The sequence below is a fragment of the Alosa alosa genome, chromosome 19 (assembly GCF_017589495.1).
Source record: "Alosa alosa isolate M-15738 ecotype Scorff River chromosome 19, AALO_Geno_1.1, whole genome shotgun sequence".
Classification (NCBI taxonomy): domain Eukaryota; kingdom Metazoa; phylum Chordata; class Actinopteri; order Clupeiformes; family Clupeidae; genus Alosa; species Alosa alosa.
This window is the reverse complement of record NC_063207.1, coordinates 8143065-8170998: the sequence shown is the minus strand read 5'-3', so window position 1 is coordinate 8170998 and position 27934 is coordinate 8143065. Positions and strand designations below refer to the sequence as shown.

The following is a 27934-nucleotide window of genomic DNA, read 5'->3' as shown; positions in this document are numbered from 1 at the left end:
AAGTTGGCGTTGATAAGCAGAGTTGCAGAATATAGTGTCAGTGTGTGAGTCATAGGCTATCTGAGTGCGGCAGTCGAGAAAAGAACAGGACAATAATTGCTCTACAGAAGAAAAAAAAGAATCAAAGTTTTCACAGCTCAAGAACGACGTTGAATTCGTCCCTGTGATTCATCCGCACAGTAGCCTACATTCCACGCGAACCCTGGACTGGCTGCGGAAAGTAGGTGCCTCGATGACTTTCCTCAAGTTTGGTACAACACCTGAGACAACAGTATACAAATAGACAACACTATACCGAAAGAAACAAGTAGGCTTGTTCCATCGCAAAGGATATATTTTGTGTATTTAGAGCGAACGCCTGATGTGTAAAGCAGATGTAAACGGATAGGCCTGTTCTGTATCGTTTTAGGAGCCAGACAATTAACATTTCAAAATTCTAGGTTGGCTATTCTGGATGTAGATTAGCCTATTTAAGGCTACATTTTAGTTCAGCCTTTACTATTTCTTGAGAGTAAGGGATTCCGTTGTCGGTGTAACCTACTTGGAAAGGCTGTTCCCTCCGCGAAGACGATTTCAGTAGACTAGCCTACACCGGAGTAATCATCTGAAATCTCCCCTCTTTCCTGGAACATGTACCAGGACTACCCCGGGAATTACGACACATCCTCCCGCAGCAGCGCGTCTCCGGCACAGCCAGAATCCTTCACAAGCGGCAGCAGTATCGGCAGTCCGATTTCTACCTCAAGCTATCAGGTAGGCTAACTTAAGCAACAGATTGATTGGTCATGTGTGGAATTCAAATATGAAAGGAAGCCTAGGATAAATTAAAGTTTTATGGCCTGATAAAAGACTACAACATGAGTGATTGATTATTTGGGAATTCGGTTCCACTGATTCAGAGCGTTATCACTTCTAGGTTGGCATAATGTGCCATGGTTGTGCTTATCGCGCTTTTGTCCACCATTTACGCGAGTGCAAATAGGCGGAGACGTGGCAATTTTGTGTCCCTGTGAATATTCTATAGGTGCCCAATCCAAATCCTATTTTTAATATGTGTGCTTTATCCGGAGTTCCGTTGGAATCTGTTGTGTTGTTCGGTGATGCGCTCAAAATCAGCCAACATGGAATTCTATCTGGTCACCGTCACTAGTTGAGAGATGTCGCTCAGATTGTGGCATGGATCGGTGAGCGCATCACCTGGAAATATTATGGCAATTAAGGTCGATATTGTCTGACATCTGAACTTGGTGTGATATCCTATTGCGCCTCACGGGCCATAGCCAGAGTAGGTTACAAAATGTATAGTAGGTGCAGTAGCCTAGAATTTTTAACTTTCGTTTAGGCGAGATTCTAGGTAGAATGTCCGAGTTATAAATTACACCACGTTAACGTGCGTTTCCATGCGTTTGGTTTGTCAGGCTTGTATTGACACATATTTTCCAAAAGGAACTGAAACATGGTCTTGAATTCAGTGGAGGTGGAAAGTCTGCTTATAGAAATCGAAGAGGCCATTTTCAAACTCAGCATATGTTTCTCAAGCCAAGAGCAATTTTCGAGCTTTTGCGCTTGAGGTCTATGGGTTGTTGGCGAGGATGTATCAAGCATCAAGTCTTTGCTTTGACAGATATCTTCAGTGCATCTGCCTAAAATGCTTGTCTTTTTGTCCGCCTCATCTAGGAAGGGTGCGTAACCTAGGCCATATGAAGATGACTTTTCATAGCCTAGGCTACTGCAAAAACAATGTGGGCAAAATGTGTTACCTATATCCTTGTAGTAGTACCCCAGCCTTGAAAAGAAACGGCACCTAAGTCTAGACCAGCCCACACAACTGTGAATTCCAGCTTCCCAAATAGGCTTTGTCCACCTAATATGGTAGTTAGCCGAAGGATGGCGGAAGCTATTCTACGTCTAGCTGTGTGCAGCCTGAAGAAAACAAATGTTTTCTTAAATTATAGCGCTGATTTAGCCTATGAATACAACACACGTCTATAGGATGTCTATCCCCACATACAAGGGAAACTGATTAAACATTTAAGCCTCTGAGCAGCCAAGCGTGCAGTTCTTGAACTGGTCTGCCGCACCATGAAAAGTTAAACTAAGTTTACATTCATCTCGCAATGGGAGAAAAGTAATGGCATTATTTTTAGTGTATCATTGTCAGGGTAGCCTATGATGTGGAAACACTTTGTTTTCTTGAGATAGACCTAGAACAGACTATAGAGTGTTTCAGACGCACGACTATTAGCCTATATAATACGTCTTTATAATCGTCAATAGGGCGTTTAGTTTGACTTAAATAAGGTTTTTTTTTCAGGCTTTAATCCCAACATGCCCTAATAAAATCCTGACATCTGTGCAATTAGCCTACACGTATAACCATAGGCTATTAGTTTATGAGGTTGCTCTTTTTTCGCAAGGCCATTTAACCACGTCAGTCCTTTGTAGCTTTTCGAGAAATGACTCTCATCCCCATCCTTAGTTTACTGGAATCAGTTCCCGTCAAGTTCAGACAACCTCTTGTTACGGGATTCGTGAACGTCGTGGAATGTTCCTCTTTGTGTGGCACATGGAATGTTTTGCCAAGACTCTGTTTTCCCTGCCTGCACCTTAAATATCGTGCTGTTTCCCGTCTTACTGGAATCGACGGTCTTTGGCATACCTTCGGGATTAGTCATCTCGCGCGCGGCCAAATGCAAGGAAGGCATATTCCCCAGTAGCTTAGATGAGTAACACGTGGAACCTACTGTCGGCACATATGATACGAATGTAGCCTAATCAATCATGTTCAGGGTAGGCTACATGCGTTGTTGCATATTCAACCACTAATACTGTTAGGCCAGAAGTAGTTTCTGCACTGGTTAGTCTACTAGGCTATTTGGTCCCAGCCAGCTCGATTTCAGAGGCAAGACGACAGCGCAATGTGATGCAACAATCAGTCAGTGGCTACTTACAAGTATAGGTTTACATGGACGTATAAAACAATGTTTTAAACTGTCAATATATTTAAATGGCATGAAGTTAGTGTTAGCCTCAAAATGAATTAAAACCGTTCAATTAAGCGTTCGTTAAATTGCGCGTAAAATTAGAGTTCTCCTGCTCTTCCTCCATTTTCTCAGACAGGAAATATAGCAGGCTAAACAGGTGTGTTATTCAGTAGGCTACAAAAACACACACGTGGATTTCCACATTCTAACGCTGTCTGTAAAGTCTCCCATTGCATCATGGACAGGAGGTTATTGTGAAATCAGTAGACTGTGGGCTTTTTGTATGATTCACTAAACTGTGTTACTAGGCTGCAATAGGTCAAGCATACCATGCGACTGCACTAGGGTGATGATTCACTGTAGGCTACAGATTAGGACAATGCCATGCAATGCTCAAGAGGACACAGAGGTTTCAGGAAAATTTCCTGAGTAATGCTATGTTTTTAGGGTTATATTATAACTTTGAATGGTGATCTATGCAACTCTCTAGTTGAGACTGTTTCATCATTTTGTTGTTTCTTTCTTTGTCTCTCATGAATAGAAACACCGGGTCGACATGCCGGGCTCGAGTAGTGCCTTTATTCCCACTATTAATGCCATCACAACCAGCCAGGACCTGCAGTGGATGGTTCAACCCACAGTCATCACCTCAATGTCCAACCCATACACACGCTCACATCCGTACGGGCTCCCCGTGTCCAGCGGTACCGCTCTCCTGGGCCACACAGCACTGTCCCGACCAGGAGTGATCCGCTCCATCGGGGACGCTCGTGGTCGACGCAAGAGAGATGAGCAAGTGAGACACTTTTGGGTGACTTATTTTTTATTCAGATTCTTTCTTGGCAATTTCATTACACACACACACACACACACACACACACACACACACACACACACACACACACAGCAGGGCAATCATGTAGAGCTAAAGGAGCGAAATATGTAGCCTACGCAAAATCCACTCGTCCAGTTCTAATAATAGTAGTAATGGGGAGGGCTTGGTTAGTGAAGACGTTTTAAAATCACTCAAGCTGGGCAAGGCAGTCGAGGGACGGTTGAGATGCCCTGGAATATTTCCTGTCAGATTGTTATGTGAGGTGGCTGAGCAAGTGTGAGGTAAATTGATCCGTTATCATACACATACTGAGGTTTTATTGCAGATGGTGAGGTTACATTGGACAGTTCTTATGAAGACATCATTGCCTATGGGTTGTTCTGGTGTGTCTTATGTTCAGTGGAAGTGATGTCAATGAGTTTTGGTCTTTATTGAGTTAAACAAACCCTTAATCATTCCTGAGAAACTGAATCCGAGTTGGCTTGCTTGTGTTAGTTGATTAGGCCAGGGCTGTTCTAGTATGTTTTGCTTTGGACTGTGGACTGGTTAAACATGCGTAGACACCCATAGATATTCCTTATTCTGTACCCTGAGCAGATTAGTGACCTTGTCACTGCATTTGAGCTTCCTTGTGATAAACATTAGCTCCACAATGAGTCCTTGGTTCACAGGATAATGTATCTAACCCTAACCCTAGGCCTTTAGCATTCATTTGCTCCATGGACCACCTAGTGAATGATGTCGATGCAAAAATCTAGCACTTCAATGGCCAATACCTTGTGACAGGACGGTGTGAACTTCATGACATTTGACACGGATTACAACAACATTCTTTGGATGTACATCGAATTTGATCAAATTCAGTCCATACGGGACGTTGCAACAGACACATTTCAATATCACACCTTTTAAAGGTTCATTGGTCTCACTCAACAAAATGGCTGCCAACAGCCTATTTGGCAGTCAATACATTCATGTGCCAGTATCTTGTTATGCTGAGGTTCAAAGTTGACCAAATGTGACGTGCTACATCTGTACCACATTGTTTGCAGGCCAAATTTCATAACATTCCATCCACTGGCAGCGCTACTTATTATTAGGAAACATATTGGTAGGAAAGTGTATACCCATGTCCTATTATAAATGTCAATTTTCCATGTTCCATATTGTTTTTCAGACATATTCTTGACTTCAACTAATAGTAAAATGTGTTATTTGGATCTTACATGTTCTATCTCATAAGATTTAGTTTTGGACAATAGTGTCTGCTAAACTACATAAATATAAATATAAGAACCCTGACCCATTTAAGACGGACAAAATGCACCACATGGAACACAATTCTGATTATTTTTTTAAATAGTAGAGACATACATACACACACACACACACACACACATACAGAGGCATGGATACGCACATACACACACTCATAAAGGCACACAGACACACATACTCTCACACATACAGTGTACATACAGCCCTTGTAAAAAGGAATCACATGTACTAAATTAACCTACATGCTTTCCTCGCAGTATTTTCTACACCTAGATAGAAACGTCTCACATTACATATTCATTAAGGCAAACGCATATTTGAAAGAAGCCAACCTCAGTCCACACCGTTTGTGGATCAGCTTGCACATTTGTTTGTGGGTGATTACACAAGTTTGCACACATTTTTACATATCTGGCCCATGGAGGTGTAGACTGTGGCCCAACCACAGAAAAGGTGTGGCCACCTTTCACCTCCAACAACTGTTCAGGATGTGGCGTAATAGTTTATCAGATGACCTCAGTGGAGGGATAGTGAGGGTGTGTCAGGTCACAGATATAAGATGGGGCTAGCCTGTTTACAGCTTTACAAATGAACAGTACAAATATACAGTATAATCCACTCAAAATGAAACTAGTTGTCAGTGTAATGATCATAAAATCAGAGTAATATGGCATAATTATTTTAGATTTACTGTAGTTAAAAGGTATACAGCAGCATTCTGTACCATCTGAAGGCGTGGAAGGGTAGTCTGGCTGATTACAGCACAAGTTCATTGCAACAGTCTAAACAAGAGGAGATAAAAGTAGGCTATGGACTATTGTCTCAAATCACTGAAAGAAAACATGTGCTTGAGTTTGTTTAACCCTGAGATTGTAAAAAGACTTGATGACTGCATTATTTTTTTTTGTTGAATTTTAGATTCTAATAAAAAGCTCAAATCCTTAACATAGGGTATGATAGAAAGCAGGATATATCTAGGCAAAAAAGTCCGATGAATTCCGATATTTGACGGTTCCAATTCATGTCGCACTAAAAACAAACAAGAAAACAAAACTTTGTCAACAGTCATTAAGTACATGTAGAAACAAACATGATGTTCTCATGCTTTTCTTTCAGAACTTTTTGGTTACATTTTCTTTTTAAATGATTATATATTTTGGCAGCCACTATTTTTGGCTGTGAAACAATGTTCAGATTGAAATGATATGCAAATGTCAATGCAAAACTATGGTGCACATATACAGAGAACTATCAATCAGTGTGCAACGTCATTGATTAATATCATGCTGTGCCTAAAAAAGGGACCATCTGTAGGTGTGACCAGTGGAAAAAATTTGTCTAGAGCCCTGACCAGAGGAGGGGAAACATTTGAAATGAGATCTCTTCTTTGACTCACCTATTTCTCCTAGAAAGAATTGCGCTCAATTTAACATCAATATTGGGTTATGGACATTTTCTCAAATATCTTGATTGATTGCGACTCTTAATAGCCCTCTTCTTGTCTCAGCCAATTTAAGTTCAGTTGAAGGTCACAAAACCTATATTTTTTTTCTCCTCAATCTGTTATTTTCTCATTATTTGTCTTAAAGCAGGTTTCATCTTGCACCAGGAAAAATAAATACAAATTTAAACACACAAGGTCGGGAAATGTGTGTGTGTGTGTGTGTGTGTGTATGTATGATTGTGTGTGAGAGAGAGAGAAAAGAGAGATCGAGAAGATAAATGAAGGGAGGGAGAGAGAGAGTGGGATAATAAAACATTATTATTTGATCTCAGTTGACCCCAGAGGAGGAGGAGAAGCGAAGAGTGAGAAGAGAGAGGAACAAACTTGCAGCAGCAAAGTGCCGCAATCGGAGGAGAGAGCTCACCGAGATGCTTCAAGGAGTAAGTAAACGCCACAGGCCCCCACTAGTTTAATGGTGCAACATGGTAAAGCAGACATGTTATACCCAAGGACCCATATTCACAGGCATTTTATATTTCTTATCTTGCTGTTAGTGTGACTTTGAAGTACTCTTAGTGGCAAGATGAAATGCTTTGTGAATATAAAGCCTGGAGTGTCTTAGCAGTATTGTGTGTCTGTGTGTGTGTGTGTGTGTGCATTTTAATGACATTATTTTGAGTATTGACCCCACACACACTTTCCTCCCACCCCCATTATCCAAGACATCTTAAACAAAATATAGCATCGTAATAATATCAATAACGATTGTATGTAATTACAATCATTCATATTCATATCTGTTGCATTGGCATAGTGCATTCTATTACTGAAGAAGTCCATGAACTGTATTGAACCAGGTGTGTGGTTCAAAAGGGGTGTACTTACTTTGTTATTTAACCATGGGAGAGTTTTGGCTGCATGTAACAAACCAATCCCATAATTATCTCCCATTCTCTTTAAAAAAAAAAAAAAAGCCAGGTGTGCCTGCACCTTGGCAGATTGATATTATAACAGAAGGTTTGCCAAGCACTGTGAAGTAATGCATTTCTGCAGATAAGGTGGATCTACTTGTGCACAAAGTGCCAAGATATTTTGATAATGCTTGATTTTAATAACACAGTTCAACACAGTGAAGGCTATTAAAGCAGTGCACCAGTATAAAGGTTGCTGACACAGTCTGAAGATCCAAATGATCAGAAATCTGTATCCAGTACAGTATATTGAGTCTTGACAACAGTTACATTATTATCTATAGTTATGGTATCATAAAGATGAGCTCAAAACTGTCTTGTTGCATATGGGTGCTTGATAATTTATCGGAAATTTATTTTTGCAGGGTGGTAGATCACCCCATTTTAAATATTTGGGAATAACAAATGCTTAATGTCAAAACTGGTCAGAAAGATGTTTATGAACATTAGAAAGATGCTCATATACCCTTTTAATGTTGTCACCAGGAGACTGAGAAGCTTGAAGAGGAGAAGGCAGATCTGCAGAAAGAGATTGAGACGCTCCAGAAAGAGAAGGACAAGCTGGAGTTCATGCTCGTCGCTCACAATCCTGTGTGCAAGCTTCCTCCCGAGGACCGCCATGAGGCCGACCCGCGGCAGTGCGCACCGCTACCACTGACCATGCGGACCATGGGGCAGCGCTGCCAGATGACCCACCTCAACCCAGTCGTGGTGAAGCAGGAGCCTCTGGAGGATGACGACGACGACGAAGATGACGAAGATGACGACGAGGTCGGCGCACTCCAGCCGTCAGTCATCAAACCCATTTCCATGGGAGGGGGGATGTTCTGCTCGGATGGCGAGAGCCTCAACACACCGGTGGTGGGCGCGTCCACCCCAGTGTCCACTCCCAGCGCGCCCAGCCTCATCTTCACCTACCCCAGCATGCTGGAGCCGGAGAGCCCCTCCCCGTCGTCCGAGTCCTGCTCAAAGGCCCACCGCCGCAGCAGCAGCAGCGGAGGGGACCAGTCCTCCGATTCGCTTAACTCCCCCACCCTCCTGGCTCTCTAAAAGAGCAGGAATGTCCCAAGCCCTCACAAGGAACCCCCTCCTCAGCCATATGGGTCACAGAACCCCCAGCCACGTGGGGGCGCTCCAGAGGCCTTTACCCTCTGGTGATCAATAGAACCCTCAAGGGCTAAATCACTTTACTTTATTTGTTTTGTTTGAGTGTTTTTCCATAAATTTGTGATTTTCCCCCTGAAGGTTATATTCTTGTCTACACTGTATACAGTCACAGACATTCAGCATTTCATCTCAGAACATCTGATATACTGTCCGAGACAGATAATCAAAGACAACCCTATGGAAGGGCAAGAAGGAAACAACAACAACATAATGATAATAATAATAATAATAATAATATTACCTGAAACATAGCCATATAAATCCAAATATTTTATTATTAGCATCAACAAAAGAAATTGATGATGAAGAGCTGAATTTTATCCAAGTTTTTGTGCAAAAGGTCATCACATTCTGACACTGGTATGCATGAGTGGATGGAAAATGCAAGACGCAGACGCAAAATATATCAGCAGCAGTCTCACCTTTCCAGCATATCCTCAAAGAAAGAACTCTGGACACTACAGAGAGACAGATATCCTTCTACACCCCGTCCTTTATATTCCCTGTGTTGAGATTTTCAGGTCCTCTGTTGTGACGCTGTGTTCTGTCATAGATGTAGCTTTTCGTCTAAACTCTGCTGGTTTAGCTCACCATTCAGTGTCTCAAAGAAAAAATAATTATATAACCCTACAAATACAACACTGTACTTTTGACGGGTTAAAAGGCATAGATAAATACTTTTGCATCAATTTTCTATCTTTGATAAAGAATTTAAAAAATGACGTCAGGGATTTTTTTTGATCTATGTGAGTGGACCTGCTCATGCACAAGCATTACCAAGACTCGCGGCACACAGTCATTTTTGATTGGAAAGTTATTTTGTACTGTGAGATGAGATGCTCAGATACAACAGGTCAAATCTTCTACCCTTTACGACATGGCAATATGACCTTTTCTTTGGGAGCCACTGTGGTTTACAATATTAACTACATATTTTGTAAATATAATGTTTTGTATATGTATATGCAGATAAGTTAAACATCTCAGACATAGATGTGTACATCTTACTGAATCTTTTTGAACGGAATGGATTTGCACTTTTGACCTGTACATTGTACTGATGGAAGCCATTTTGAAATTTGCTTGATAACATTTGCTGGGACAGATATTATACACTGTGTGCCATTGAGGAAACAAAAATGTCTTCTCATTTTGCAGAAAGGAATCAAGTGAAATGCATATCAGAGAATTTAAACTTTTGTATCCATTGATCGTTTACTTAAACATTCCGAAGGAACTTAATGAAGAGGGTACAGAGAAAAAAGAGTAGATCTTTTTGTGGTGGTCACTTGACTGAATGAATCCTAATCAATTTGTTGTGCTGGGTGCAGCAAATAGACAATTTTAGCAAAGTAGAAAAAAACAAACTATGTTATTGTTGAAATGTTATTTTTAAGGAGTTTGACTCTCGTGACGTGTATTAACAAAGTCCATGGAGGGTTAAATGAAAAGTCAGTAATGACGTTACATTACATGTTTTTGACAGTAGGGTGGACTGTGGAGTAGACAAGTCACAAATTAATACCAAAAAAAAAGAGAGTGTGGTACAATTTCTCATTTTGTTCATTTGTTTGAATCTGTAGAGACGTGGATAAACCATGAAGTGTAAACCCCTTTGTACATGCACAGCTTCGAGTATTTAGCTTTTTCAAGTGCTTTATAATGGAAAAAAGTCTGTCATGAAAACAAGAAAAACAGCAATATGTATGGCAGTATTTGTTAATTTCTTTATTTAGAAGTGATGGCGGTAATAAAATGGTTTTCTCAGTAGTTATATTTTATTGTAATGTGAGAGTGTATTGATGGACAATGCATTTCCTAATGAAAATTTGTGGTGTCCTTTCTTTCCTTCAATGTTGTCCTTTTCTTTCTTAACCACTGGAGACTGATGAAAATCTTAACTTTGAGTGTTTTAAAGAAGACCAAAGTCACAAGTTGCGCCTCTATATAAAAAAACCTGGTAATTTTAAATGTAAATGACTACAGATAGTAGTCAGGAATATTATAGGAACACGTGTGGCATCCAGTCTTGATTCACATTTTTGGTCTTTATCTGTACTTCTCAAGTTCATATCATAAAGGAACACTGGACAAATTGAGAAGTCTGTTGTAAATTAAGAGATTACCACTTTGAACGCTATGCGTTTTAAATGAACGAGGACAGCCACCCCTCTCCTGAGAAATAGAATAGAATGTTGGCTCATGTGGAGGCAGAACTCAACAGAATCTCTGCATACACCCCACGTACTGCATTGTAAAATTGCTCCAATACAAGACACTATTGACGTTTACTATTGATGTGTGTTGTAGCGTTCCAGACATCGCTGATGAGCCGACATAATCCTGGTTTCTGATATGTTTGGAGTTAAGGGCAGGGTGCGTTTACTTTTTTACTGTCACAACAAGGACAGGCATTATTGAGCAGTTGTCTAGCCTATTAGTCTCTGTGCTGAATATGCTTGTTTTTCCTGCTGAGCTATGGTGTTTGATTACAGTGTTGACATGATTAATCAGTGAATCCACACCCTTTATGTACATTGTTTTGAGAGCTGTAAATCTGATACATTTGTCTGTTGTACTCTTTGTTTTTCAATAAATTACTTTGGTGTTTAAAAGTGTCTTCTCGTCTACTGTAAAGCATTTAGAGAACATTACACCTTGCTCTCTACCAATCAGAACTGTTCCAAGCTGGAGGGGCGCTGTGACGCAACAGGCTACAGTGCCCAACCATGTACGGGTCCAAGTGCCCACGGGGACCCAGGTTCGAGTCCGGCCTGCGGTCATGTCCCGATCCCACCCCATCTCTCTCTCCCATTCCTTCCTGTCTATCTTCACTGTCCTATCCGAATAAAGGCAAAAAAGCCCAAAAATATACTTTAAAAAAATAACTGTTCCAAGCTGTTTCTTTATGCAATAGCTGCGCCACACAATGTGAGAAATCTCGCAAAATAGCCTATGTGCCATTGATGTGGTCTGATTACATTTATTCATTTAACAGATGCTTTTATTCAAAGTGACTTGTCAGTTATATTACAAGGGCCATTGTCCCTTGCTTAAGGGCACAACGATGGAAGCCGGGAATTGAACCCACAACCTTTCAGGCTACCACTACTGGTTACACATATACTGAAACAAGCAGGCTTTATGCTTTATAAACAATGTTTCATTGGCTGTGATTGGATTATTTAACTGTTTAGTTTTGGAGAGCTGGAGTTTGAAGATATAGTTATTTGGACCTTTGGAGTTATTTGGACCTTTTTTTAAATCATAACTTTGATTTCTGTGGATCAATTAGACATGATGTGAGTGACACTGAGTGTATAATAGGAGCTTAACATTATTTCTGGAGCGTCTAGTGTATTTTAGGTGAGCAAATAGTGCCATCTTGTGGTGTAGTCAGGAAATAGTAGGTTACTGAATCTTCACACTTTTCTTCCAGGTTTTCTTGCCACTATTTTAAGTAATGAAGTGGCCTCCACCTAAACCCCAACCACAAATTCTAGGCTGCTTCAGGGTATTGTGCCACAACCCTTGAAAAAGAGACTTATTTATTTCACATGTACAATATGAACCAGTCCAGGGGTAGGTTCAGTGATGCCAACCCATTCTCTTAGTCTACATGATTAGTTCTATCAAAGGCTGGAAGATCTATTGATGACAATATCTCCTGTGTCACACCATATTTGGGGAATTATTTTTAAATGTCAGATATGTAATAGGTTCTGTCAGCAGCTAGCATCAAAAGAACAATAAAATCACCAAACAAAAAACGTATTAAGATAAAAAAAATTAACCATTTTGCAAAAACATATGCCATCCTAATACAATGGGTATATAACAGCACATTGTTTTGCATAATAATAATAGTAATGTAATAGCCTATAACCTGGTACTATAGGCCCTCTGGATCTGATCGGCAAAGACCATACAATTGAATAAAAATCCAAAAGAAGCATTATACTACAGCCTGTCATTTTGTGTTTATAGTCGATCAAAAAATCCAAATGACTCCACTCCAATAGATTTTACAATCTGTTGACTTTAATCCTTTTCCACCAACTTCGACTGCACTTTGGTCAATAAAATGGCTTCAGTTCCTTCAGATATAAACATTTGCAAAAAACTAAATACAATACATATTAAGGCCAAAAGAGCATGCCCTGTTATCATCTCATGCCACTAATATAACACTTCCTTGACAAGTCAATCACATTTTAGCACTGCTATGGGTTGTAAAGTCAAAAAGGTACAGAAACTTTGTAATTTATTTTTTATTAGTCATATGATTTGATATTACAATTATAATGATCAATAATTACCTACAAACAAATCATCTTGCATAATATTAGGCAGGCTGTAGTGTTGTTTTAGTGAATCCAATAATGCTCAACTACGATGACTATGACAGAGATACTCTGTAAAAATTGTGCTCAGTTGTCTGTCTAGTAAAACTTGTACTAGTTATGAAAAACATATGGGAGGGCAGGGCATTGGTTTCTGTGAAAGCCAATCAAACCTATATTTACTTGACAAGAAAACGCTAAATCTGATGTTCATACATACATTGTTATTAACCTTCCCTGCATTATATTGGGTCTTTTTAACTGGATGTATTTTATGTGCACTTGGGACTAACGAAAGGCAGTGATCACTACAGCAGGACGATGTGAAGGGGCAGCAACTCAAGTCTGGTGTCGCTGGTAGTCTCCTCTCTGACCACCTGTCTTGGCAAGCAGTTTGACATCGGTGATGATGATGTCACGACTGACAGCCTTGCACATGTCATAAAGGGCCAGCGCTGCCACGGTAACAGCCGTCAGTGCCTCCATCTCCACACCAGTCTGGCCTGTAGTGCGGCAGGTAGCCGTGACAACGGCCGTTTGTCCATCCTCCTGTAGCTCGACAGAGACAGAGACATGGTCAAGCGGCAGAGGGTGGCACAGAGGAATGAGTGAGGCCGTCTGCTTGGCAGCCATGATGCCCGCTAGTCGCGCCACACTCAACGCATCACCCTTGGCCAGCTGGTTGTCTCGCACCAAGTCGAAAGCTCGGCGTCCCAGCACCACGTTGGCACTGGCCGTTGCCGAACGCCGTGTTGTGCCTTTCTCACTCACATCCACCATGGAGGCTTGACCCCGTGCATCGGTGTGAGTCAACACATCGGATGTTGGGGGGCTCTTCATCTGTTGATTGGCATCTTTAACAGTCTTCATCTGTTGATTGGCATCTTTAGCTTGTCTATGAGTCTGATGGATTCTTTGCAGTAGTGGTAGTGGTTGCTTGATAAAACTGCCCTGTACACTGGAGGGCGCTACTGGGAGACATGCAGAAACTTGGCGCAAAAAAGAAGCAGTCTTTAGTGCAGCATGGCCATCATGGCCAAGCAGGTTGTGCGTGTTTGTTTTTTCATTTGTGTGCATTTCGGAAGCTAAATCAGAGGTTCCACCTGACAACGGAGTTCTGGACATAGAAAACCTGAGAGGACCTACGGTCACTTCCCCGTTTCTTGAGCAACTACTGGCCTCGACAAATGTTCTCTTCTGAGTGACCTCAGCATTTCCATTGGCCAAAACTAATCTATGCATTTCTGGTGCTTTAGTGCCTGCATCCAGAGGGCGACCTGCATCTTGAATGTCTGTGAGGGATAATTCTATTGGGGTCGATGACAGGACACTGGACTCTGATAAATGAAGGTGGTCTGGAACAGAGTCGATTTTTCCCCTTGGCTCTGACAACAGCACTCTGGGTAATCCACCTGAGGAGGAGAGTAGGGTCTCAGTTCTGATCAGGTTCTGATACTGACACTAGTCACAGTCAAACAAAATTGTGGTAATAATTCATGGTGGTGCTGGTACTACAACACTGCTCTAAGACAGAGGTGAAAAATGTCCGGCTTTGGAAAGTAAAAGCTTTATTACATTGTACCCATAAAACACCCACCTTAGAACCATGAAGATATTCTGGAATGGCAGAGGTTCTAAAAAATTGATCTAAGTTTGATGGAAGACAAAATTCAAAAGAGAAAGATACTGCACATACTGATCCAAAACCCTTGGGCAAGAGCTTTGTAGGTAAAGAACAGTCAAGCTGCAATACTGCAGATTTTGTCATTACTAAATATGGAGGATTGAAAACAAAGGATCAAGCCCACATGTCTTATTTAAACAAAAATGGTTATCTCTAATCTTAACAAGGTGCCCATGATATTCTATTTCCACCTTATTCCAGAGTTTCCTTGTGTGATTTCAAACTTTTGAACAGTAGTGTACATGACCAGAAACAATAACATGGAGGAGACAGTACCTAAAGCAATGTCACCCACCGATGAGGATCATGGGTCTGTTCTTCATCTTAGAGATACTGAACATGCCTGAGGGAGAGTAAAGACGATAAAGAAACTGCATTTTCAACAAGTTATTGTGAATTTATGGGTTGCATATTGTACACAGCAGGGGTTGGCAGGTCGTGAAGATGTACAAATTTGTGCTAATGAACTGCAAAGGCAGCCTCTCTGGGTAATTATATTTTTGCTGGTAGGAAGAGTAAAGACTAGTTTGTAGTCCAAGTGTTGCTTGATGAAAAATAATGTCAACAGATATCGCGGTGCTGTTGGCTTTCATTTTCTGCCAGTGACAAAATGTCAAATAGAATGGTGGCTGCTTTGATTTTGTACGACTTTCAGTAAACTGATATTATTATGGAAAGAAAACAGTTTGTATTTTCTCATTGCTTTAGAGCGACAACACAACACACAACAGGAACCCATTCAGAGGGAGACTTTTTCCCCACAGGCCCCAGAACACACAAACAACTGTGCCATTGTCCTAAGAGCATGCATGTGTTCAACATAGACACATAGAGGTCAGACTGGACATGAATTGAGAAGTCAAGCATCTTCTTGCTGAACAGGCAGGATCATTGTAGGTAGAATGACCTCAGACCTGGGGTCAAACGTCAGTACTTTACACTGGTGAAAGGGGTTGGGGGACAACACCATTTTAGAATCTCCTGCTATAAACTGCTCACAAGCAGGGTAGTTAGTTCTCCCACACACTTAATTGAGGCCAAGTCTATCAGCTAGCCAATCTTGAATGTTGGCAGCTTCAGGTCAATCAAGGGAACACTCAAGGGGGAGTCCCAGGGGGGCAGCGTGGCCTACTGTTTAGGCCTTCGGACTTGTAACCGGAGGGTTGCCGGTTCGAACCCCGACCAGTAGGAACGGCTGAAGTGCCCTTAAGCAAAGCACCCAACCCCTCACTGAGTGCCGCTGTAGCAGGCAGCTCACTGCGTCTGGATTAGTGTGTGCTTCACCTTACTGTGTGTTCACCTGTGTGCTTCACTAATTCACGGATTGGGATAAATGCAGAGACCAAATTTCCCCTCACAGAATCAAAAGAGTATATACTTATACTAAAACTTCCCTTGGTCTCAAGTAACTAACATCTATGAGAAAGCATGTGTGCCGCCCGTCCACCATTGGTTAAATAAGCTTTGTAGAAATGACAATATTGTACCAAACAGGCATGAAATTGTTTCTGAGTAACAGTCAGCACACCACATGTCATGTCATCATTTTAGCTAGTATGAATGACAACATCCACACATAACGACATGAAGATCGATATCATTGGGGATCACTTTCAGTGCAATTTTGAGAACAATAAAAAAGCTGACAGAATCCATCAAATTTTAGACATCACATTAATCAAGACAAGGACAGACTTTCCTAGTCGTTGGTCAGTGTGGATGCTAATGTCGTTATAGTTAGAGCTATCTTTATAGTTATTGTTCCTGGTGTGAACGGCCCTTTACGGTCTCTCCCTGTCAGACAACGCCACTGTGGAGTCTGATGCCAAATCATCCCATTCGGCTGGCCCTAGTGACACAGGAGTTGCCAAGGTATGGAAGCCTCCAGCAACAGTTGCTTAAATTGGTAGACTGATGAGATTACAGTAAAATGATTGTTGAAATACTGCCCAAACACACAAAGATAACAAAGCTATTTTACTCCAAACAATAAAGCAACTGTCGTGTGAGGGCATTATAGAGGTTGACTCTTAATATAAACACAGCAACTGCAAGATGCAACCCATTGCTGCAATTCCCATGTGTGCCATCCTTTAGGATGCTGAGACGAAAAAAAAAACATGACGTCTCACACAATAGTGTGCAGGGGTTTGTGGGTATTTTATTCCCCATAGAAAAATAATTGGTGGAAGGTTTTTATCTCCAGGAAATCCCTTTCCTGTTCCTCAGTTCATTGTTGAGACATATAATTGTTGGCATAACATCTACAAACCAGGTACAGTAGGTTGGCACAGGTCGAGGAGCCTAACTATATTCTTTGGCTTGACAGCAGTCTACAGAGGCTTCGTCCTCTGTTACATTACTGTTGGTTGGCATACCAACTTGGTGCATTACCGCCACCAACTGTTACGAGTGAGAAGTACAGGCATACAACCATTCATTTCAATGATCTCAGCTACAAAAAGGGTGGGGGGAAAAAATCTATCAAGAAACCTATATATTATCCATAAAACAATTCATTAGGGTGGACCCTTGAGCTATTGAATAGAGCTGATATTGTGAAAGCTAGGTGTGTAACAAAGGCAAGTGAAAGTTGAATAAGTGAACTCTCTTGAAAGGATCTACCTTCCATTCCATTATCAGCATCATAGTTGGCCCCACAAGGCTTCCATTTTAACATTCCATATGTTATCTTAATGCAGAGGAAGTAGATTGGGGCCCAAATAGAACGTTCAAGCATTGTTTTTGTTTTTGTTGTTGAAAGGGTCTAGAAATGCAGTTGCATGATACACATGTTTCTCAATGCTGTATTTTATCAGCATGATCCATATGAAACAAACAGGTGTATTTTGCCATCTGGTGGAAGAACTGAGTGGAAATCTCTGTGAAGACAAGTCCGGTCTATTACTGTACAGTGTTTCCCATACATTGACTTATTTGTGGCGGCCCACCACAATATCAACATTGACCACCACACAATGAGTTTCCAGGTTGTACCAAATTGTGCTTAAATCTGGTTAGCATCATAACCACGCTGTGCTAATTTGTTAAAAACTGTTGTATTCTCAAGTTAATTCTGCAAACCAACCACCACAAATGGAATTCAATTCTGTGGGGAACACTGCTGTATTATTGTTGGTTTCCAATAAGGGCAGACTCTCAGCCATTAAAGCTAGTAAATGGTATGCTAATTGTAGAATCGGGGACATTGACAATATGAATCTCAAAAAGGATAACTTGGCACTGACTATACTACAGCATCATGGGGAAATCTGTAACATAATGTAGTGAGCCACAAAATCGCATCTGAGCATGAATTAGGAGCATTAAAGATTGAGGACAGAAAAAGTACCTGCATGTTGCTTCTTCTTACGGCCCACAGCAGCAGAGATGATCTGCAGCAGCTCAGCGTCGGTGGCTCCAGAGCGGAGTACATCTCTCAGGGACACCTCGGAGTTCCCAAACAAACACACCTGCACACGACATGGGTGGAGTTTAGCATTCTGTGCAGCCTTTAGCCTTTAGCCTTGTAGCCTTTTGTGCACAATGACTCATTATGATTCACAATTTGAAATCTGAACTAGTTGTGGGCCTGCAGATTTTTAAGAATAGAAGGATTTTTAATCACCTTTTAAATGCAAAGGGACATACCTGGGACATAGATACAATAAGACATTGTAGACATCAGACATAACAATAACACATAACTGAGGACACATAATTGTGTCCCTAGCCAAGCACTATACACTGTGCATTCCAATACTCTGCCAGACTAAATCTGTATGTCACATACTCCACTAAAGTTGAAAATATTTTTTTTATTGATGGCTGTAAAGGCAGAGCAGTAATTGGAAGCGACAGAGTCTATGGGGCGATGTAAGAACAATTTTTTGCATTATTTGCATTGCATATATATCATATTGATCATCATCATATAAGATCAATCTTTGTCTCTCAAATCAGTGGTACAGCTTACCATTATACAGTCAAAAGACAAATGCTTTGAAGTGCAATTTTTCCCACCCTGCAATTTTTGTAACTTGATGGAATTGATCTAGCAATAACCTAGGACAATTTCCCATGCCAATTTTTAAAACATGTTTCCTTTTAACTCATTGAGTTCACTTTCATTCATATTCCATGACCTTGTGGTGTTTTATGTGACCTGATGCAATTCAGTGTACAACTGACAGAGGAACTACTTTTTCACACATACACAGAAATGACAGTCCTCCTCTTGCCAATTGCCTTGCCTCATCCACAGCATCACATGCATTTGACTCATGAGAAGGATGTGAAACCATCCAAGATGATGGCGTAAGGTTTGTGCAAGCATTCCATAGAACGCAGAATGGCAGCCAGCTCAGCTAAACTACCCAGTACAACCCTCAACCCACACCTAGCTGCTGATTGTGAAAGGCACTGACAAAACAAAAAGAAAAGATATGACTACATTGTAAATGAATGTTAAAACATGGCTATCGGTGTATATATACCTTAAGGTTGCCATCTGCTGTGATACGGAGGCGGTTGCAGGAGCCACAGAAGTGGTCTGACATGGAAGTAATGAAACCAATCTGGCCCTGGAAGCCTGGAACTTTGTAAATCTATAAAAGGGAGAAACACAACTGGAGACATCCAACAGAAAACATAATCCCCTCCCTACATTTCCCCAGATTTTTTTATACAGTTTCAGGCAAGTAATTAAGGGAGAATGACCACATGTTGAAATCTACATACAATTTAGTGCACCCCTCAACACCATTGACCGAACGGATGCAGAAAATTCAGTGATCATGGCAAAAAAGGAATATGCCACCCCCAAATGCCAGTGTATCACACATAATTCACTAAAGATAGGTGTAGCCTAATGAACACAGCTGACTCACTATTCAGCTTTCTTCCTTTGACTGCTGCAAACTAACTTGGAGCAGAATATGAGGCGCTTGCAGTGACAAGGCAGGGACTGAGCCTGTAATTCTTTATGCATGGTAAGGTGCTCTATGAGAGTGAGTGTCATGGTGATGGTTAATGGTTATTTCAAATGCTAGGGAGGTCTGCCCTTCACAGTCCATAGTATAAACTTGACAGCATTTTTACCTGTCTGGGGCCTGGACTTTAGACTGCAATACCCAGGCTGACCACTGCTGTAAACATGCAGTCATTGGGTTTGAGTGAACACTGTTCTCATTCAGTATGTAAAATGATTCAATTTGTGAGAGGAAACATAACCTTGAGGAGTAACATAGTAAGTTATCCACATCGGGTTTTCAACCTTTTAGGGACTATCAAAGGTTAAACGAGAAAACCTGGGCACAACAACTCTTTAATATAGGAAGTGGTATGCGCTGTGCACTGTGCTTGCCACTAAATAGTAGCCGCTATCATGTGTCATGGTCAAAGTTCAACATGGTTAAACTTTGACTGTGCCATGCACAGTTAGTTGAGTGGCGAGTGGCCGCTTGTGCACGCCTTTGCTCGGGGTCAGGGCGAAATAATTGCAATACTCTGCGCTTCATATTTATGACAGAATTCTGCCTTCATACATCTAATCAAATGCCATTCTATTGTGGCTGAGGAAAAGTCTAAAGACAATCAGTTCTATATAGTGTTTCAATATTCCGCAAGCATTTACAAGCCACAAAAATGTGTGGCAGCTGACTGACCTTGGCGGTGTCAGACTCTGCACCATGAAGAAGCTCCAGGTTTGGCCATTCCTGCTTGATGTGGTCCAACATCTCTTGGTAGCTCACCATTTTTTTAAAATTCCACCTGTTTCCTGGGAAGGCATTAGAAAGCGCATTACCAGAAATTAAAAGGCACTTTTAGAGAAGTGGAAATAAGTGGAAGTGGAAATAAGTTTTGGTCTAGCAAGTTTACAACCTCGGAACCATTCAAAAAACAAATGATCCTAATCAATATCACTAAGTCAGCAGCACTGACAGAACATTATCATCATCATCAACATCATCATTATCATCATCCTATCTACTTTCAAAAAACTTCTGAAGTCTCAGCTCTCCAGAGAGTATCTCCACTCGTAGCACTACCTACAACTAGACTTGCTAATTCTTGCACTTACTGTACCACCTGACTAGAAATGACACTTGACTGTATGGAAGTAGCACTTACTGCTAATTTGTCCTTATCACACACTACCTTGATTGTTTCCCTGTTGGGAGTCGCTTTGGGTTTAAAATGCGTAAGCCTAATGTAATGTAATTATCATACCTCATACTCACCATCAAAGGGCATGTACTCAATGAACCGGACTTCCAAGGGCTTTTTTTCTGTCAGAGCCACAAAGTCAAGAAGCTCGTCTTCATTTAGCCCACGCATCACCACACAGTTCACCTGCAGCAGGAAAACGGCGCAAGTGAACAGCACATGATTCACAAATTAACAAAAGCCAAATAAACAATGCTCAGTTTGAAGACCATGACAAATGAAGACAAAGTTATCCAGTCTCAATACATTAGATTCAACATTACCTTGACTATGTTGTATCCCATCTCAATGGCTTTATTGATGCCCTCCATAACTTTATGAAACCCTGTAGAACAGAGTTATGCAGATTTTAAATGATATGCTAAAGCAAGTACATATAGGCAGACTGCAGTCTCATCCAGAATATTCAGTAACATCCACACACACACACTTTGCAATGGCATGTACTTGTGCAATGCTGTGTTCTCTAACGACCCTATGAACTATGACATTATGAACTTCTGTGAAGTTTTTGTGCAGACAGATCACATGCCTGTGCCATTTTCGTTCAAATCTCCTGCATCTTCCTCATCCATTTCATTCCATTTCTCACACACCAGCCATGCTTGTCTGTGACTGAATCAAGCATGAAAACGATTCTAGCTGCCTGGCGTGCACATTGTGGGCTGGTGCTGATGTAATGGCAGTAAACATTAGACACATATGTTTTTAAACATGTCACAGATTATCTGAAAAACTCACAATGACAATTAAAATATTTTTTGTTAACTTTTAAGTTTTGTTACCTATTAACATATTGAATACAATCACAAAGATGTTTTTTGCAGCGCTTGAATGACAACAAGATGCACAAAACATGCAACGTCGATACAGCAGAGAAGTTAATATGAACAGGTGCGTAAGCCCTTACCTTTTCGTCTGGCGATGAACTCGAATTTGGCGGGCACCAAAGAGTCTAGGCTAATGTTGAGTAGATCAACCCCAGCGTCCTTTAAACCAGGAAGGAGGCGACTCAAATTCACACCATTAGTCGTTATGGCTATGGTTTTCAAACCTTCCAATTTCCGCATTTCACCTAAAAATGAAAAAATCATAAGGCATTATAAGGCATCAAAAAAAGATTAGGGGCTTCTATGAATGATGGGCATTATCCTATGTGGACTACTGCTAAAAATGCACCGTTCAAATGGCCCTTTATGCCATGTCTAATTATGGACGACTGATGAAACCATGTGGTACTCAAAAGACATGTTCAGTGATTAGCAATGGTCAGACACAGCTTGGCCATACTGGTCACTGCTTGGTAAATCTGCAATAAGCAGTCAAAACATTTACGACTTGGACTTAGTTATTCATTTAGCTAACACTATTATCCTAAATGACTTACAAATGAGGACATTCAATGCAAAAGAAGACCTAAGAGCAGTGTTTCTCAAACCTTTTCAGACCAAGGACCAAAAAAAAAAAAAAAAAAAAAAAAAACTCACGGACCACCAAGCTAAAAAGAAAACAGTAGACCTACTTCAACAGTATATTACAAAGTAGGCCTACTCACTGAGCCACCTTGCTTATTGTGTCAGAGGATTCATATGATTTCAACTGCATGGCGTAGCTTACATAGGCAGTGTTGCAGAACTGTTTGGATTTACATACAAGTTGGTTCAATATTGCAAACAACTTATCTATATTATATTTTACCACGTCTGGTCGAGGACCACTTGGGATAGCTTGAGGACCACACTTTGAGAAACACTGCCTTAGAGTAACAATAAATAGTACCATACAGGTGCGAGATAAACGGAGAATGACAGAGGTTTGACTGACAGCTCAGTTGCAGCAATTTATCAGTTGGCAGTGTTAACTGTACTTCCAACTGTTTACTGATAAGACCTTCTCGATCTTTTCAAAAGATTTTCAGTCCTGTTCAAGGATACGTTTTCATTTACATGTATTCATTTAGCAGACGCTTTTATCCTATTCCTAAGCGACTTAAATATGTCAATTATATTACAAGGGCCATTATCCCCAGAGCTCAAGGGCACAGTGGTGGAAGCCGGGAATTGAACCGACAATTTTTCAGGCTACTGCATGCTAGCCCAACTCTTTATCCACTACGTTAGTACCAGCGTTTTCAAAAACTACACGGTACTTATATATTCCAAAAGAGAATGTTTAGGTCAAAGTAATAATTTCAGGGATGTGTGACAATGTGTCTACAGAGCTTCAGTCCCCAAAATTAACAAGTGGAGAATGTCAAAACCAAGACCAACAGCCATGATGGACATTTCCAAAGGTTTAGAGGCTAGTCAAGTGCCATGAGGCACCATTTTTGTTATCAATCTGACACCCACCCAGCCTGCCACAGTCCATTTCTCACCGATAATATGCAATACATCCGGTCTGATAAGAGGCTCGCCCCCTGTCAAGCGGATCTTGTCCACGCCCTCCTGAACGAAGAGTCTGGCCAGGGTCAGTACTTCTTCAGTACTCAGTAGCTGGGCACGAGGAGTCAGCTTGATCCCCTCCTCCGGCATGCAGTACTGGCCTGCAGAAAGCAATAAGGACTCACTAGTAAATAGATATCATCCATGGTGTGAATAAACAAAAATGACAATTGTTGTTATTTCTTTTCATATATTGTGATCTAATATGATGAATACGACAGATAAAGAAATGTGCAGTTTTCCGTAGACGAGCTCTCTTGTTATAGCTGCAACGGAATGTAGAAATTGACCACATTAAGGTTGGTTCAGGTAAATCAGTTAAATCAAGATTACATAGCTTGCAACTGTCTATATCGTATGGGGTATTTCCACCAACTGCACGGCACACAATACATTCCACATTCATGTGGGCTACTCTGCCATACTAAGGCAAAGAACAGTATCTGCACAAACAGTGAAACTGAGAAAAATGCCTTATGGTTTTTTACAATGTCCAGCCACAGCCACTACTGGTAACACATGCATGTAATAGACTTCTGAAGTTCACCTACATGCATTTCAATCTATTACAAGCTTTAATCAGCTATTTGAATTTCATTTGATATAAACTTTGAGGTGATTGATAGAAACTTGATAGAAATGTTTTATGAATAAAGGTAGGAATCACAGTTCTGCTTTAGGCTATTTAAGTTTCCCTTATTCATAAAGTTTATATTGACGCTCAGGAAGATTCAGCACCCAGTTGAGATTAGACTAAGGTGTTTAGTGTGTTTAGTCCAGTTATTTGAATTTCACTTCAACAATTGAATACAAGGTCAAATGAGAGCACTGATTAACATACTGACTGCCAGGGTTACACAGGAAACTCACAGCGAAGATTGCACCTCTCAGTCAGCGAGATGCGCAGGTAATTGTGCCTCCGACCAAAAGAGTCCGTCAAGAATGCTGAAAAAGGCAAGGTCTCAGCCTTTAACACTCGTCTAATGCCTGCAGGGACCTAAGTGGAAAAATCAGTTAGAAAAGTATCAGAAAACCCAGTGAAATTCAGTGAATTTCCATAGGCTAAAGCATTTTTCCACACCAACCAACCTACATGAATTAACTTAGTTGATCCCTACAAAAAAAGGTATTTTTCACCCTGTACCAGTGGTGTAGTCTACGTGATACGCTGGACTACGCAGTATACACACTTAAAAAGCATCATAAGCAAGGATACGTATTAACATTTGGGGTTGATCACAGTATACCCACTACAGCTAACTAGACTACACCACTGCCCTGCACTGACATGTCTCTCTTTAAAGAAATTAGGGACACCTTCAGTTTAACAGACCAAGAACACACATTTGGGAAGCCATATTTCATAGCCAGCCCAAACTTTGCAGGATGGAAGACAAACATCTCAGTATGACTGAATCATTGAAATTGTGTTCAGCAAGCTCACTGATGTTGTATAAACCCACAGATTTGGGAAAATGTGCAAAAAGAGTATTAAGAGTATTATAAAATTGTTTATTGTACCCATTTTGTATCAATCATTATTTTCATTACTTTCTGTATTTTATTAATACATGAGGCCTTCACAAATAATGGCAAGGAAAATCAAGGATAAAAAAGGGGAGGGGTCATTCCACGTCAATTGAACCAGGGCCCACGCACTTAGGTCTCAAAAAATTACCAGGTGTACCTATGTTATCCAGGAGACACACTGTAAAATGACTCTTTTGTAAAATCTATACTTTCCAAGATACAGCCTATTTTACAGGGAGAGGGGGGTGTCGATTTTGGTCGGCCTCTTTTTTTTGTCAAAGTTACCAAGCCCACAGCGCAATAACTAAACCATGTAGGAGGCTCAAATTTTGCTTGCTGGTACATAAATAAGAATAGTATGTAGCAAAATTGTCACGCTTGGTCTGGATGATTCTGAATGGTCATAGTTGTTCCTCAAAGTTGATACAAATTTTATTGGAGTTTTTGGCTGGGCTCTGTTTAGGCCTTCAGAAGACATATTTGTACTCAACATAGGCTCTTGATTTATTTTCCTTACTGAGATAAGTAGAAACACTCTCACAAAAAGCAATGAACAGAAAATAAATCCCTTCAGGGTCTGAACAGCAGACCTCACAAGTCTGAAAAATCATTTTGGCTATCATTTTCAGAGCGCCCAAACACCTTGTGGGTTTCAAAAAAGAAAGAGCAATATGACAGCTGTGATAAACTGGCTTGTTTGCTCAATGGGTGTTGATCATGCCCTGCCCACACACACACACACACACACACACACACACACACACACACACACACACACAACACCACCACCACCACCACCACCATCATCATCATCATTGTAGTCCAAAGAAAATGCAACCATTTTCCTGGCTGATTTTACATGGAGTGACATTCAAAAAACTTTTGCTGCTTAAAAAACTTGGGCCTATAAACCCATGTCTTCATCTATTGCAAAGCCATACTCAATTGACACATTCTAACAGGTTTTCTCTCAGTAGCAGACCATGACCATAAGTTCATACAAGTCATGAGAAAATAAGTAGGCCTACATTACTACAGTAATGGTCTGCAAGTAAAACTTCACTAGCCTACACTAGCGGCTTCTTATAATGGGCTGACAAAAAAGCGACGGAGCTAACATTGCTCTTTGACAACATACCAAAGTTTTTAACAGAACAGTTGATTTGCTTTGGACCTACCTACCTGTACAGAGTTAGTTTTCGACGACATCGCACTTGAGCATGCTGGGTCACTTGGTGACAGTTTGTTTTCTTCTTGAGTAGCACTTGAAAACCACCGCCGCTGAACCTTTGGGATATTGCTTTGAGTTACCAGCTCAGAAGCCCGCTTATAAAATCCCATTGCCTTTGCATGCTTACTAAAGCTTAGGCAGAACTCCCTGCTGCTCAAAGCCATGATACAAACGTCTCTCAACCTAAAATCCAGAATGCTAGGATTATGTGCACCATCTCAACTTGATGGTCAATTCTAAACGCACTCCACTTGTCGCAAGACCTTCGTCAGAGTAGGAGTAGCCCAGATCGTGACCAATAAGCTACTTGTAAAGTCCCACCGTATTCTGGGAAGTGTAGTTTATCAGTTATTATCCCAAACGAAGCGTGTAAATGAATCGTGATTGTACTTTGACCACGAAACAGCTGTATGTCACGCTTGAGACTAATTGGAACTAATTTCCGTGCTCATACATTGCTCATGCATGAGCCTTGAACTCTTTCTATGCAAGTATCATTGCATCTGTTGGTTATGCTAATGTTGTTGGAACTGAATAGTACCTATATGGTTATGACGCACATCAAGTCGAGTTGGATCTGACTTTAAAAATCCCCTTTTGGTATAGCCTACCAGTAGCGGCTCCTGGGTTGACAAATAGGCGGGGCAAAGTCTGTTGATGAAGTTTAGAAAAAAAAATTGTCATAGTTCCAGGTCACCGGCAGCTGGACGCACAAGGGCGGTCCACGGAGATTTTGTTCATTTTTACGACTCTTTCTTTCTATGGCTAGGCTATGAGCGAAATCTGGGGAAAGGAATTCCATAATACTTGCGGTCAAAATACCGTTTTGTTCATGCATTATTAAACTATAGCCAATAACAATGTTATTTTATTCATAAGAAATGAAGTTTAAAATGTTAAGATTCCAGACAAATAAAAGCTACAATGTAGGTACCGCTAATCAGCTCATTAGCTCAGATCAGTGGAGAACTACTTTGGGGGAAAAACTCAAGAGGGAAACAAATAACCGAGAATTCGTTGCGAAATCAAAATTCCACTAGAGCTCCAAGTGTAGGCTTCACGCCGCCTTACACCACTCAGCTCTCATAGTCAAGTTTAAGTTGTTTATTGTCATGTATGCCTAGCCTACTCATAAAAGAAATTATAAGTAACGAAATTATTGTGTTCAAGAGCCAGCTCAACTTGAGTAAATTAAAAGTAGGCTATTCATTAAAAAGGTAAATATTCTGTGTATGAATGAGTGCTTGCGTGTCCACCGTGGTTTGTATAGAAATTAATATTAAGTGACACATACACGTAAAAGGGCAGTTTTTTTCAAGAGCTCCTCGGGGAATGATTTGGAAAATTTGAGGAAGCTTGAACTATCAAATAGGATGGCGGCAGACAAATGGCCAGTGAATGAACATCTGTCGGTGGCGGTAACTATGATTGTCACACACTTCATAGGCAATTTGCGCAAAGATACAAGCGGTCCTGCGCTTATCCTGGACACCGGTATGTTTTGCACAAAGGCACGGGACATCACGTAGGCCTATCGTTCTCATGTTGGCCACAAACTTGTCTGTAACCCTGTGTGCCTCCACTGCATCGATTGCTCTTTTCTGCAGCTGTGCATAGGCTAGAGCACATCTACACGGGGCATGATCTAGAACAGGTCTAAGGAATAAAAACTCGGGATCGGAGCATTCGAGAAAACCCTTTAGCCTCTCTAACTGAGATTGTATTAAAATCTCCAGATGTTTCAATTATTTCGAAACACTCCAAAATAAGCTTTTAAATCTTTTCGGAGATCTTG

The 27934-nt window shown here is 40.8% G+C and overlaps 2 protein-coding genes across 12 annotated transcripts in view; one reads left to right on the top strand and one right to left on the bottom strand.

Annotated features, from left to right (window-relative positions):
* The first annotated feature begins 4 nt into the window (after nucleotides 1-4).
* Nucleotides 5-11294, top strand: fosl2 (FOS like 2, AP-1 transcription factor subunit). 4 transcript variants are annotated; one of them, XM_048227616.1, is made up of 5 exons: nucleotides 8-220; nucleotides 640-753; nucleotides 3526-3795; nucleotides 6874-6981; nucleotides 7999-11294. In XM_048227616.1, exons 3-5 carry the CDS (start codon nucleotides 3541-3543, stop codon nucleotides 8560-8562), a joined length of 927 nt encoding a protein of 308 aa, XP_048083573.1. In that variant the 5' UTR covers nucleotides 8-220; nucleotides 640-753; nucleotides 3526-3540; the 3' UTR covers nucleotides 8563-11294. The 4 variants fall into 4 exon arrangements, with proteins under 4 accessions (XP_048083574.1, XP_048083571.1, XP_048083570.1 ...); XM_048227617.1 differs by lacking the exon at nucleotides 640-753 and having other exon boundaries at nucleotides 5-220; XM_048227614.1 differs by having other exon boundaries at nucleotides 7-753; nucleotides 3526-3780.
* Nucleotides 11295-12700: 1406 nt separating this feature from the next.
* mocs1 (molybdenum cofactor synthesis 1) overlaps nucleotides 12701-27934 on the bottom strand; it is a 28091-nt gene continuing 12857 nt past the window's right edge. For 2 of the 8 annotated variants that reach the window (XM_048228005.1, XM_048228006.1), the window contains exons 3-12: nucleotides 24249-24375; nucleotides 23312-23479; nucleotides 21845-22009; nucleotides 21198-21259; nucleotides 20949-21060; nucleotides 20373-20485; nucleotides 19203-19313; nucleotides 18059-18179; nucleotides 15002-15049; nucleotides 12701-14434 (exon numbers count right to left, since the gene is read on the bottom strand). In XM_048228005.1, coding sequence (XP_048083962.1) covers nucleotides 13362-14434; nucleotides 15002-15049; nucleotides 18059-18179; nucleotides 19203-19313; nucleotides 20373-20485; nucleotides 20949-21060; nucleotides 21198-21259; nucleotides 21845-22009; nucleotides 23312-23479; nucleotides 24249-24375 — 2100 coding nt within the window. In that variant the 3' untranslated portion in view covers nucleotides 12701-13361. Of the gene's footprint in view, nucleotides 14435-14619; nucleotides 15050-18058; nucleotides 18180-19202; nucleotides 19314-20372; nucleotides 20486-20948; nucleotides 21061-21197; nucleotides 21260-21844; nucleotides 22010-23311; nucleotides 23480-24248; nucleotides 24376-26090; nucleotides 26398-27934 lie in introns of those variants that run through there. The other 6 variants (XM_048228007.1, XR_007191839.1, XM_048228003.1 and 3 more) reach the window with 6 other exon arrangements.

Coding starts and splice junctions, on each gene's coding strand:
- fosl2 (XM_048227613.1), top strand. CDS start 631: ATGTACCAGGACTACCCCGGGAATTACGACACATCCTCCCGCAGCAGC. Junction 754..3,525: donor TTTCTACCTCAAGCTATCAG/GTAGGCTAACTT, acceptor TCTCATGAATAG/AAACACCGGGTCGACATGCC. Junction 3,796..6,873: donor AGCAAGTGAGACACTTTTGG/GTGACTTATTTT, acceptor ATTTGATCTCAG/TTGACCCCAGAGGAGGAGGA.